The sequence below is a fragment of the Trachurus trachurus genome (genome assembly GCF_905171665.1).
Source record: "Trachurus trachurus genome assembly, chromosome: 4".
NCBI lineage: Eukaryota > Metazoa > Chordata > Actinopteri > Carangiformes > Carangidae > Trachurus > Trachurus trachurus.
The window spans coordinates 25,251,981-25,265,791 of record NC_139898.1 but is presented as its reverse complement, the minus strand read 5'-3'; the positions used below and the strand labels follow the sequence as shown (position 1 = coordinate 25,265,791).

The following is a 13,811-nucleotide window of genomic DNA, read 5'->3' as shown; positions in this document are numbered from 1 at the left end:
TCAAAGTGCCTGCAAATGTATTTTTTATCTGGCACACATTTTGCTGAGCGTCCTGCCCAGCCCTTCTATGCAAAGTGGGTTGAAGGAGAATAGTAATGACTTTGGCCTTATGGGGCTCTAAACGAGTGAAGTTCAAACGCAGCCTGTACATCACAGCAACTGTCAATCAAAACGGGCGAGTGCCAGGTCTGCAAGCAGAGGGAGCCAAAAGAGGGTGTTGAGAGAGAGAGAGAGAGAGAGAGAGAGAGAGTGTGTTTGTGTGTGTGGTTTTGTCTTAATATATTTGTGGGGTCCGAAAACCAGGAACCTGCTGTATTTTTGAGGTCTGATGGCTCTGTGGCGACCAAAATACCAGACGCGGAAATGGCCATTTGGTTGAGGTTAAGGGGATAGGGTAGGGACAGCATTATGTCAGTGACGCCTCACCACAGAGATAGGTGTGCAATGTGTGTGTGTGTGTGTGTGTGTGTGTGTGTGGTTATGTGCACACGTGTCTGAGTGTTGCTAAGCCAGAGAGGTGGTGGAGGTGGAGGTGGAGGTGGGAGGGGCGGTCTAGTTGGAGGGATGGAAGGATCAAAGCACCCAGGGTTGGTGCAGTGCAGAACAGGCTGCTCCTCTGCTCTGCATACCTACCTCCCCCTGTTGTCAGCGCTTAACTCCAGAGATGAAGGCTCTGGAAAACGTGCTTTGCCATCATCATCATCATCATCATCACCGCCGCATGCGCACACACACAGGAAAGACGTTTTAAAATAACACCGCTTATTCTGTTGCTTAACACTCAAACGAATTACTGAAAACGGATATGTCATGTGTGGATGTGTTTGCAGAAACTTGGTGTGTTAAAGACGTGCTGCTGATTGCGGCACAGATCTCATTGCTTGGCACCTCTTTAACACTTTTGGCCGTGTGTATGCTCAAGGACAAAGCTGTAGCCTATTCTTTCACACCACAACACAACACAACACACGACCAATTACAGATGAGGCGAGCAGCTCTGGTGGGACTAGCACGACATTTCAGCCGTGACTTACATTTGTTCATCATTAGCTCATCCTGATTGCAGATGGAGGCAATATTTTTTGATACTCTTTACGTCAAAGCTTTTGCAAGTGTGTAAGCACCACCAGAGACGTGTCCTCAGGAATCATCATTATCTAAAATACAAGAGAAAGAACGTGGGAGAAGATATTGTCTGAGGATTCAATGTAATCTTTATCTAACATAGGACATAATACAGAATGTTAGGCCGGGTAGTCAAACAGGTTGCATCAAACAGATTGTTCTCTACACATTAAGAAAAAAGCAACTGTGTGAATTTGTTTTCTCCATAGCTGTGTACAGTGATGCAAACATTAATAACTGAGCAGGATGACTCATTTCCTGTCCTGAATTAGCCTTTTTATGGCAGTTGTTCCAAAGGATTTTCACAAAGCAGCGCATTATAACTACACCCAGTTCCTGCCAATATCAAAAGTGGGTCGTCCTTATTTTTCCGACATGTGTGTTGCTGCCTCCCCTGTTAATTTTTTTTTTTTTAATGGGCTTTTGCATCACAGATCCATATCAATCGAAAGCCACACTCCTCTCTGCGTTTTCCCCTCTTCTTTGTGTCCATCTATCGCTCTGATAGTGATTAGAGAGTGTCTGTTTCTCAAAATGCACTGACCCACATATGAGTGTCTTCTTCTTTCTGAAGTTATTTAATTGCATCTATGTAAATCAGCTGCTTTCAGCCTGGTTGATGAGGAGTAACCATTTGGTGGAAGGCCCAAAATCTGTGGCTCATAAAAACACAATAATAAATGAAAATTCCACACAAGCAGAAGCAGAAAAAAACAGCCATGTATTGTATTGGCTGCTGCTGATTGGATGACGTAAATGTCTGAAGGAGTTACTCTCACTGATCGCAGCTGTGAACATATTGTGAAGAAAATATGTCTTCAGAACATGAGTTATTTACTATATGTCTTCTCATCTGTGTCTATTTCATCATTGTCTCCATCTTATCGCTGTCTGGTCTTTAGCATCGTGCTGAGGCAGGGAACAACCAGAGCTGATGTTGATATAATAATCAAGATTGCCATAATCATCACCATAACCACTGGGAAAACAGTGACTCACTAGCAAACAATAATTTGACTACAAAATCGTCCGCCGTCGGTGTAACGTTCAGTTGGAAGTAGCACTTGGGGAATGAGTGGGAAAAATTGACAGAGATGTGACAATACAAGTCGAGGCTCCGTGACAGATGATTTCAATCAGTGAATTAAGCAGGCAGCCACTGCTACAATCACATTCAGATGTATTCAGGGAACTGGGTATTAGCTTTGTTGGGAGAAAAGCGGAATTCAGGCAGTTTTCCATGGAAAATATTATTCAGCGGCCATAACTTTGACTTTAATTTGACGACTGGGCAGCAGATGATATAGGCAGCGAGTTTACAGTTTAGCTAGAATGAAACGAGCAGTGGTTTGTGCGTTTCAACAGATGTTTGCTCTCACTGGATAAACACCATCATATAGGTTTCCTAACTATTTGTGTAAATCATGTGGATGTCAGATTCATATGTTTTATTTATTTATCTATTTATTTGGTTTAAACATGAACATTAACCATGAAGTCAGAGGTATGTGTAAACCTGCGTGTTTAGTTTTATTGGACATAAAGCAGAAGGAGCAGTAAATCTGTTAGTGCTGAAAGAAAGGTAAAAAAAAGAGAGAGAGAGAAGAAAAAAAAGCTGCTGCACCAACAAATGAGTTGGACGCGCTCTATAAATTTCTCAAATCTCGCCTCTCGTTTGTGTGTGTGTGCGTTTTTAGGTTTGATGGAAACTTCAATACCAACGTCTCCAAGACCATCTGCTGCGATAGACTTTCCCCCACCGTCAACAGCCGAGCTTTCAACCCTGGAAGAGACCTCAACTCAGGTTTGTCATTCACACACACACACACACACACACACACACACACACACACACACACACACACACACACACACACACACACACACACACACACACACACACACACACACACACACACACACACACACACACACACACACACAATTAATTATGCACACACCTTACAAGCACAAAGAATTTTCTATTATCTGAATTGACCTACTTTAACAAATGAAACAGGGATGCGCACTGTTACACTCTTCAAACTTTACCATCCAATTTTTTGACAATGATCTGTGCACAATTCGTAATAATTTAACATGGAATTGCTATGGCAACCCAGTTAGATGAAGAATGAGTATTATCTTCCCTATCTCTCTGATCTTCTTAAATGTTAAAAAAGAAAAGGACATAGATCTAAGACAGAAATAATGAGCTGTGCTCTCTCTCTCTCTCTCTCTCCCTCTCTCTCTCTCTCTCTCTCTCTCACTGTCTTCCCCTTCACTCTCTGTTCCTCCTCTATTTTTTCACCCTTTGATTTACAATGTTTTTTTATAGCCTGAGATCAAATGCACTCTGGTTTGACTTTGAACTCATGTCTGCCGTTGCAATCAGGTAGTGTAGGTTTTTAACATCCTGTTGTGAAGCGCTTTGTTAGTTCTTTTTATTTCAGTCTTCACTTCACTTCAAATAGAAACTGCATCAGTCTTTACGGTACATGTACATAATATGTAACCTCAGTTTGCCCCTAACAAATCATATGAGTAAGAGCTGTGGAAAACATTTTGATGGTGTTCTCACTGCTCCCACAATCCATTTTATCGAGACCCCAGGTTGTACAAGCACATAGCAGCGTATAACCATGTAAAACCCACATGTGTCTGCACCACATATGTCAGTCTGCATTTGATTAGGAGGAAAATGGGCCGAACTGAGTCAAAACCAGGCAAAGGCCAACTTTCCCCTGCTGCTTTTTGTGTTCTCTTGCCATGACTTTGGTTTGCTGCGTGCTCCTCCTGCTTCCCAGAGAAGAACTGTCAGCCCGTACTAAATGCTCATACCCACGATGCCGTTTGAGATTTATTCCAGCATGCATTGTAAAATAACCTCCAAAGTTTTCTCATGGAATTTGCAATTGTATCACTGAAATAATTCTGCTAAATGCTTGGGTATTTTTTTTGGAAAATGTACATTTCTAATACCAACTTTAAAGACAGTCACAGTTGAAGAATGCCGTATAACCACTTCTACCAGCCAGAGCCAGATAAAAATCTTCACACCCCACTAACACATTTCTTCTTAACTGCATAATGCGGGACTGTTTCCCTTTAGCACGTCTTGTCAGGTAACTCTCAGCCCCTCAAGGTTATTATTATTGCTTTTAATAGGGATGCAGTCATCATATGTTTTTGCCAATGATGATGTTGCTACTGATGATTTATGAATCCTCCATTGAGGACTGACACACAGACACATAATATGCTTTACTGTTGGTAGTCAGTTGGAAAATTTTCATATCACTCAAATCAATAATAGACCCTTTTGCCTTTAGATGAGGTCATACTGAATACTTCATGTTGGACCCTCTGCTTGCCTGTTGCACACTGGATATTTTGATCAGCCCCACCCATCACCTTCCGCCTTTTCCAGGAAACCTCCATTGGCATTTGTTCTTCCTCTGTCATCCCATCGCTGCCCCCCATCTCCCCTCCCCTCCTCCCTCCACCACCACCACCACCACCACCTCCTATTTCATCCAGATATCCCAGCCTGCTCGTCTCTTTGCAAACCATTCATAATGACCGCCATTCATAACATGTCACCATCGGCGGGGTTTTATTTTCCTAACAGGCCAGTCACGGCGAGTTCAAGTTACCCCTCCGCCTCCCCTCTCCTCTCCCTGCACCTCACACTCAGCCCTCCTTGACCCCCATGCTCCCAGCGTATTCATTCTCTCCCATTTGTCTCGGCCCAGTCTAAACAAGCAGCCGCAGAGGGGAGGGAGGGAGCGGGTGAGAGAGTGAGGGATAATTGAGAGGGAGAGAATGATGAATGAAGGGGAAGAAAGGAGGGGTGAGAGCTGATTGAAATGGAGTAATTGTATCAAGGCAGCAGTGTATTCCTTCCATCCTCTCTCCTCTCATCTTCCATTTTGCCTGTTTTGGAGAGGGGGAGGAGGAAGGGGAAGATGGGAGAGAGATGGTGAATGTGGGAGGCATCAGTGGTGATACCAGCAGGTGGGAGTGAAAAGACAGGTAGATGAAAGATGAGAGGGGTTGAGTGCTGCGAGATTGGAGGAGCAGTTTGATCCATCTTCTCTCTTCCATCCATTTTTTCATCTTATTTCCCGAGCAATTTCTCTGACTTGTTGATGTTTTTTGAGCCTCTGTTTGCTGTTCTTCATCCAATCTTCTCTCCATCTTCAACCCTCACATCTTGAATGATTCTTGAAGGATGCCTTGCTTCTCTTCAGTGAACTGAAAGGGATAGTTCAACATTTTGGCAAATTCGCCATAATCCCTATAGTCATAGCAGTAGGTTCGTTACCTTTAATTGTCAGTGCAAGTTATTTTTAGAATGGCGGAGCAGAGCGGCGAGCTGCTCAGTGCTACGCTACGGAGGCTCATGGGATTTCTTGGTTTCCTTCATCAAACTCATCAAATACACAATCCAACTCCAAAACGCTGTCGAGGACAAGTTGTGACCTGCACATTCACTACGCTATGAGATAATAACGGAACTTTACGAGACCAAGTTTTTTAAATGCAGAGACTGCTTGCTGAAAAACTGCCCCCGACGGGAACACGCATCAGCAGTTTTGCATGAATTTACCTTGAAAACAACTCTGTCTCGTAACGTTACATTATTATCTCATAGCGTGGTGAATGTGCAGGTCACAACTTGTCCACCAGAGCGTTGTGGAGTTGTTGGATTGTATATTCGATGAGTTTGATGAGGGAAACCAAGAAATCCCATTAGCCTCCGTAGCGTAGCTCTGAGCAGCTCGCGGCTCTGCTCCGCCGTTCTAAAAATAGCTTGCACCGACAATTAAAGGTAACGAACCTACTGCTATGACTATAGGGATTATGGCAATGGGCCAATTTGCCAAAATGTTGAACTATCCCTTTAACATCCCTGTATGTAGGAACGTGCTTATATTTTCCAACTTCAAAATGAAAATACACTTTGTGGCTCTTTGAGTACGCAGCTCTTATGTTTCTACATGATCTTAATGATTCTCCACAGCATGCAACAGTTAAAGTGGCACATTGGTGCGTTTATGTTTGGATGTAAATACAGATTCATCAAGTAAGTCATTTGCGGACAGTCGCGAGCAGTGAGGCTGGAGGAAATTTGGGTCTTATTTCTTGGCTTGTCTGTCTTGTTTCTGGGAGGATCTAAACATTGGTGGCAGAGTGGAGCACCGTGGCCTGACAGATGTATACAGAGCCCTTCTTCCACTGTCAACACAACTGAGTGGTTCCTGTTTATGTGAGCCCCCCGAGATGGATGGAGTCACCGGGCAAGGAAAATATATGATGAGCGAGCATGGTGTGCAAGAACCTGCTGTGTCTCAAAAAAACAAGTTGTTCTTTGCCAAGTATGTGTAGCCAGAGGTGCTTTTTTTTTTTTTTTTTGGTACAGTTTATAATTTTTGGCAGTTGGATGATTTCACAGTTGTTCTGTAATTTATCTATATCGCAAGTGTACAGTAAATGCTTCATTTCTCTTAGATGTTTAACGTCACTTGACTGTTTGACTTTTCGATTTTCTTTGGCTCGTCGTGTCGTTCGAGGGTTGCAAAAGGTGATTAATTCAGCGTGATCACAAGCCAAGAAACACATTTTGGGATTATTTCTAACTGGCTGGCGTGCAAGAATGGCAAATAAAGCGTGTCAGGTAAAGAGTGTAGACTTAATTAACAAGGTATTTGATATCCTGTTCCAGGTCATGAAAATCCCCATCTGAGTCATATCAAATAGTCATCTAATTAGCAAAAGCGTTTGAATGCATTCAACTGCTAATGAACTGCAGGAACCACAAAGAATGGTTTATTAGAAGAAAGGAGATGTTAGACGTTGGAATAATGTGGTGAAATCAAACCAAACTTTCTCTCTGAAAAGAGTTTACTGGCCTGAAAACGAGACCAGATTCACCCCCGAACTGAAGAAAGTGGTCGTTTAACACGATTTCAGTAATGACACAAAACAGAGGCATGTATCAGATTTTTTTTCTCACTTCTGTTACAGCCACGTTGCTTGATGTTTCCACCTCCTGTATCCTAACAGAATTTCTGCCACATTGTCCAAGATTGTTAATTTGTTATTTCATGATTTCTGGGGGGAAAAAAGTGAATGGATTTTCCATTCCTGGTCTGCATCCCTGTATATTAATAACATTATTGTAACAGCTGCATCACTGTTTATTTTAATGAGGCCTGCAGTCTGTTTCTTTCCTCTCTGTGTCTCTTTCAGCCTGGTTAAAGGCCCAAAGTTTCTATTTGTGTCTCCCGAACTCCCCCCAACCTCCCCCGCTCCCTCTCCCTCTCGCTCTCCCTCCCCCCTCCATCTCTTTGTGAAAGGCCGTTTTGTGTTGCAGTGAGCGGAAAGGAAGTTGCTGGCTTTGTGATGGGATCTCTGTGAAGATACTGTTTACTCTGTGACCCAGTAAAAAAAAAAAAAAAAAAAAAAATCTGCCTGTTAGTATTGAGCAAATACTCAGGCTCGGTGTCTCAGCAGTGAGTTTGTATTATAAGGCTGTTATTTCAGCTTGCCCCGCAGTCACAGTCATGCCACACGGATCAAAATCCGGTATCCAAATGAATGAGATGTACTGTACACTTCCCAGGGGCTGAACAGGTCAAACTTCTTTTTTCCTCTTGAAGTTAATTTATTCTGTGAGAGGTGTTAGAGGGGAAATGCATTTACATGTGTGTGCTTTCTGTCCAGCCAGAAAGGGATGTTTTTGATTCCTTGTCATGTCTGAATGGGCAGGCTTGTTTACACCTGCAGTGGGTTTGCAGCGCAGCCAGAAATGGAAAACAATGCGCAAATGTTTGAGTGGGAAAGTTTGTGTGTGTGTGCGGCCGGCGGCTTTCCACTAAAACATGTTTTACTGTTTGTTCGGACAAAAATACAAAGTAAATGTTAGTGGCTGCACAGTTGCATACACAATCAGCCCAGAGACCTGGTTGGGTACGAATGCAGCGCACTTTTGTGAAGTGTTTGCTGAGGACCAAGCAATTGACTAGCCTGCAAATGTTCACATCTACCCATACAAAATGGTCTGATGAGCTGACACCAAATGCATGTTCACAAATTCAACATAAAGCATTAAACTGCCATTTTAACTGGACATACCCAACATTATGTCCACCAAGTGCCGCCGCCGCATTTTCTATTTCTGTCACATCACAACATTTAATATAATATTTCAAAATGTCAAGTTCAGTCAAGCCAAACTGTCTAAAAGACATTTAGACAGTAAAAAAAAATACATACCAGTGTTGAGCATGGACAACATGTTACATGAAGACAGAGTATGTTTATTTTTATCACCTTGCCATGTGAGAACTTTCTGTCTCACACTCGTATTCACACAGGACTCACAGTTGACCTGTGAACCTGTGAGGGAGAGGTCTCCCTCCTGGAGGAGGTTAAACCTGAGATAAAGAAACACTTTGAGTCCTAAACTCCTCAGTAGAAAACAGACGAGTGGTCTGTTTTCTGCCCTTCTCTTCTTCTATTATCCATCTCCCATGTGTCCTTCCTGTATCCTTTTCCAACACGTTGTGATCAGTTGTTTAATTTTTCCTTCTCTCTGTGTCTTTTCCTTCTACAGTGTTGGCAGACAACTTGAAGTCCAACCCGGGGATAAAGTGGCAGTACTTCAGCTCAGAGGAGGGCATCTTCACTGTCTTCCCCGCCCATAAGTTCCAGTGTAAAGGCAGCTACGAGCACCGCAGCAGGTCTCCAACAAACTCTCCTCTCTGCTTTCTCCTCTGTTTTATTTATTTATTTATTTATTTATTTATTTATTTATTTATTTATTTATTTATTTATTTATTTATTTATTTATTATCTCTTTGACTTTAAACATTATACATAACTTTTGCATGGTGGCTTGGGTTTATCTTTCAAGTCTTCCTTGAAACATTTTCCCCCTCCTTCCCTCCCTCCCAGCGCCTCTGCCATGATCTGACAGCCAACAGCTATTATGACAACAAAAACATTTTATAAAATGATACATTTGCTTATAAACATTGTTATTCATTATTATATGTGCCCCTACATATCTATCAGTGAATTAGAGCAGGAATATTCACTATATCATATTTGATATCACATTTAAGACACTAAGTCATCAGCTGGTGAGTCCAAGAAATACATCTAATATTTTATGAATTTTGACCATTAACATGAGCATTTGAATCGCTACTAACAAGGAAAGTGAATTGAAAAGACCCCAATATTGTCCAGAAACACATTTTCCAATTCATAGAACTAAGATGTTTTGCTTCTAATTCGCTGAGATTCACCAACTTACTTTCTCAGGGCAAGAACAAGAATACAAATCTACAACCAGTACAGACTGGCTGAGGTTAAACCCATTCCTGCCTCCTTCTCCCCCTCCTTGCTCCCCCTCCTCTGTCAGTTGCTGTGGGGTGGCCCAGAGGGCATGTTGATGGCATGCTGCCCCCACACACCCTGACACACATGCCCTTGGCAGGAATGTGGCTATATACCACTAAAGCCCCCTGGAATTTGACACCTTCAGTGTTGTGGGTTTTTTTTCTTTTTTTTTTTTTTTTTCCAACGGCCACGTCTGAAAGACATCTCTTTCTTTCTTGTCCCCTTTTTTCCGATATCTTTGTCTCTCTGCTGCCTTTTAAGAAAAAAAATCATGTCCATTGGATTTTTTTTTTATGCCGTTCGAGTCAGTGAGCTGGCGTGAGGCCATGAGAGAAATTACGTTGCCTGGCTTGCTTCAAGTGTGAATGAGGCTTTGTTAATACAGTGCTCTCCTTTCTCCAGCCTGTGTTACTGTCTCCTTGTCCAGCAGACCACACACACAGAGGTGCTGACCCCCCCTACCCTCTGTACATGTATTATCAGCATGGTGGGGTATAAAGAGTGATGGGCACCAAGTATAGAAACTATTCTTGTATAACCTCAAAATAATAGATTTAGACCTGTAGTTATTCAAACCAAAAGCTGGACATTCTGCTTTTATATTCAGCCATCATTCACCTTTTCTCATAAAAAGATAACAGATTTTTTCTTTTTAACATTTCCTCCATTTTCAGCCTATAAGGCCTGAAAAGCTGATGTCATAATTCAAAAATACATGGGGATAAAGTGAAAAGTTGAGCTTGCCTGTGTAACTTTTGAGCCTTGAAGACGTCCTATATTGTTGTTGGTGCTGGATTAAAAAAAAAATAGGAAAGAGAAAAGAAAAAGAAATCTCTGCAATGACAAAGTGAAGCACAGAGAGCATCAAATCTCCACCAAAAATAACAATGAAGGGAGGAGAATCTCATGGGGAAGGTGCAGCAGAGTTCAGGCTAGATGAGGAGAGACACCTCAGACTAAAGTTATCAGGGGAAGAAGATGAGGAGCGAGGAGGAGAAAGAGAAAGAGAAAGGCGAAGAAGTTCTGTTTTGTCAGCAGATTCATGACTCGGTGGTAGAGTCAGGTTGCTGCCTTCAATAAACACCCTCAGCTTATAGAAGTAGCTTATAGAAATCTACATTGTTTGTTTCCGATGTAAATGCACTTGAGTCTGTTTGTTTTTCATGTTAATTTTAGCATTTTATCATCTCTGCACAAAACCCTTTTACAGTTCATGTTGACATTATCTCAAGCTGAGGGCTGCATTTCTTTCTAGACCAGCGTCTGATCTGGCTGTGCATGTTTGTGTGTATTTGTGTGTGTGTGTGTGCTCCTGCAGGCCCGTGTACGTGGCTGCAGTGCGTCCCCAGTCGAAACACATCGTGGTGATGGTCGACCATGGAGCGTCTGTAACCGACACCCAGCTTCAGATCGCCAGAGACTCTGCACTCGTCATCCTTAACGCCGTAGATGAACATGACAAGGTTAGAGAAATGGGAAATCAATCATTGTGACTTTACACTATTAGCGACACTAGTCTTCACCTCACTGACTTGTCTTCTCAACATCACTTCCTCTGCAGATTTCCATTCTGTCGGTGGCGGAGACGGTTCGCTCCTGCTCTCTGGACCAGTGCTATAAGAGTCTGTTGTCTCCAGCCACCAGCGAGACCAAGCGGAAGATGAGCACCTTCATCTCCAACATCAAGGCATCCGATTCAGCCACGCAGCACGCGGCGGGCTTCCAGAAGGCTTTCCAGCTGCTCCGCAACACCACCAGCCTGAGCAAGCAGGGCACCAGTAAGAAAAACCCGGATGAACTTATATAATTGAATTTATGTGCTTGTTACCTCGGTGATCAGTTCCAGCTCCTGTTTCACCGCTTTTCACAGCATCATCGACTCTCCTGTGCTTTTTAATTGATGTGAACTAATATGTGTGTGTGTGCTCCTTCAGCGACAGACATGGTGATCATCTACCTGTCGTCTGGCATCACCTCTCGAGAGTCGTCGGAGCAGGAGAAGAGAGCGACGCTCAGCGTGGTCAGAGAGGAGAACCGACATCTCAACAACTCGGTCATGATCCTCACCTACGCGCTCATGAACGGTAGGTCGCTCATGTTTAAGAAAGAGTGGGAGCTGGGTTGTAATTGATTTACATCTGGATTTTATGTTCACATATTTAAAAAAACAAAAAAACAACAGTGAACATTTTCTCCTGTGACTTGTTGATTTTATTTTTTGCTCCACACATATCTAGAGCTTCATTCTTCTTTCCTTCTGCTTGGAGCTGTTTCTGTTTTATCCACATCCATTCTCTTGGGTACAATGTGCTCCAGAGAAGACAGAAGGTTTTAGAGAGGTGCTCAGAAACCTCAAAGGCTTTGTGTATGTGTGTGTGTGTGTATGCTTCCTTTTCCTCTTTCATTGTGCTTGTCCATGCATCTGCCTCCTCTAATTCCCACCTCCCTCTGCAACACACACACACACACATGCACACACACGGACCTCTGCTGTGCATGCATTAGTCCACCATTAATACAAATAATTTTTGCATCGGAGAATGGAAATGAGGGACATCTAAGAGAGGAGAGAGTGAGACTTCAAAGGGCGTGCTGCTCACTGTGTGTGACTGACAGAGGACCTTGGCTGTTTTTAAAGAGCTCCATGATGAAAAGGATGCAGAAATCTGCCGTCCTCCCGAGTTTATTAGCATTGCATATCCCGAAAAACATTTGTTTTGTTGCTAACACTGTTGCACGCAGCTGAAAGCCACACTTCACCGTGTGTGTGTGTGTGTGTGTGTGTGTGTGTCTTATTCCCCCTGCATCCCTCTGCCAAATGTGAAGTGCTGATTGTTGAAGGAGATCAGCGCTCTCCTGGCAGCAGAATACACTGTTGTTTGTGTGTACGTTGATGAGGGGCCCACCTCTCCCTCATTGGAACTGTGTATGTTAGCCAAACTAAAATGCTGCCTTGTCAACTACTGTATGTTTTTTATTAGTTTCCAGTCCACATGTTAATCATTACACACTACTCGTTTTAGGTCATTGATGGTTTGGTGTATAAAATTTCAGGAAAACATCCTTTCATTTCCCCCAGATCCCCAAATTACGTCTTCACCTTTGTTTTTATCTGACCAAAGAATGACTCTAAAACCACAGAAATATTCAGGATCATATAAACGGAAAAAAAAGTGGCACAGTTTCACATTTGAAAAAGCTAGAGCCAAATGTTGGCGTATTCATCTGGATAAATAGCGTTTGTGAGCTAATAGATTTGGCTCTATTTGGGCTTGTGTGGAGTTGTTCTGATTTGAGGACCCTTCATCCCAAGGCAGCAGGTTTCACTGCAATCAATGTCTCTCTTCAGTTGTGTTCACTTCAGAGGTAGCCTAGAGAGGCTTTGACCAGCAGTGGAGCTTTAAGAGCAGCGTTTCAGGTCCATGTTTTGTTCGTATCATCAGTAACAGCATTCTCAGTATGTGAAGAGGACAAAAATATTGGAAGAACAGTGTGAAAAGTCATCATAAAATATGAAAGTGATGAGAAACCTGTGCTGTCAGCAACTTTCCCCTTTGTGTTCGTTTGACATTGCCACCCATGACGACACCAGCACCCGTCAGTCGCCCACAGCGTGATGATCAGCAGAGCAGAGCCTTGGCATTAGAGAGGGATTCTGCTGTAATCCAGTCAATGATTGGATACTGGCAGACATTCTGCGCTCTATCCGCCCTAATAGGTTGTGGTGATGCCAAATGTTTCAGGTGACAGCTGTAGGGGCCAGCCGTAGCCATCCGTTCTCCGCTAAATGACCTTATGAAGGCTGGAAAGATAAAGTCTCCGCTGCATTTCTTTAAAGTGAGGAGGGATTTATTCCTGGTGTGATTTCTGAGCGTGACAGATGAGAGTTGGTTCTGGCAGATGCATGGGATCGTAGGATATAAAGCCTATGGAGATCATGACATAGGATCGCAAGTCAGGGCCTGCGTATGTGAAAAATCTCTGCTGCTGACGTCAAATCAATCTGAGAAATCCTTGTGACAACATGTAATATGCGCTTTGATTAATGATCCTGTTTAATACAGGCCTCTTGCAGGTTCACCATGTGAACTGCGTGAGGTTAATTGTTCTAAAATACACCTCTCGTCTTAGAGATACTTGATGAATTCTGGCTGTTTGACCACAGGAGTGTGATTTCCCGTTCTGCAGCCCCTTTGAGGAATTGTTTTTTGCAGCTAGAGGGGAAAGAGAACTGTGGGTTGCCTTTTTATAACAGGAATTTGAGTCATGTGCTC

At 42.9% G+C, this 13,811-nt stretch overlaps 1 protein-coding gene across 1 annotated transcript in view; it reads left to right on the top strand.

The window, feature by feature from the left end:
• cachd1 (cache domain containing 1) overlaps nt 1-13,811 on the top strand; it is a gene marked incomplete at both ends in the record, with an annotated part of 78,064 nt that overhangs the window by 43,362 nt on the left and 20,891 nt on the right. The window contains 5 exons of the mRNA XM_083970500.1: nt 2,823-2,929; nt 8,747-8,873; nt 10,856-11,000; nt 11,099-11,315; nt 11,472-11,621. Of these exons, the coding sequence (XP_083826626.1) occupies nt 2,823-2,929; nt 8,747-8,873; nt 10,856-11,000; nt 11,099-11,315; nt 11,472-11,621 (746 nt within the window). The remainder of the gene's footprint in view (nt 1-2,822; nt 2,930-8,746; nt 8,874-10,855; nt 11,001-11,098; nt 11,316-11,471; nt 11,622-13,811) is intronic.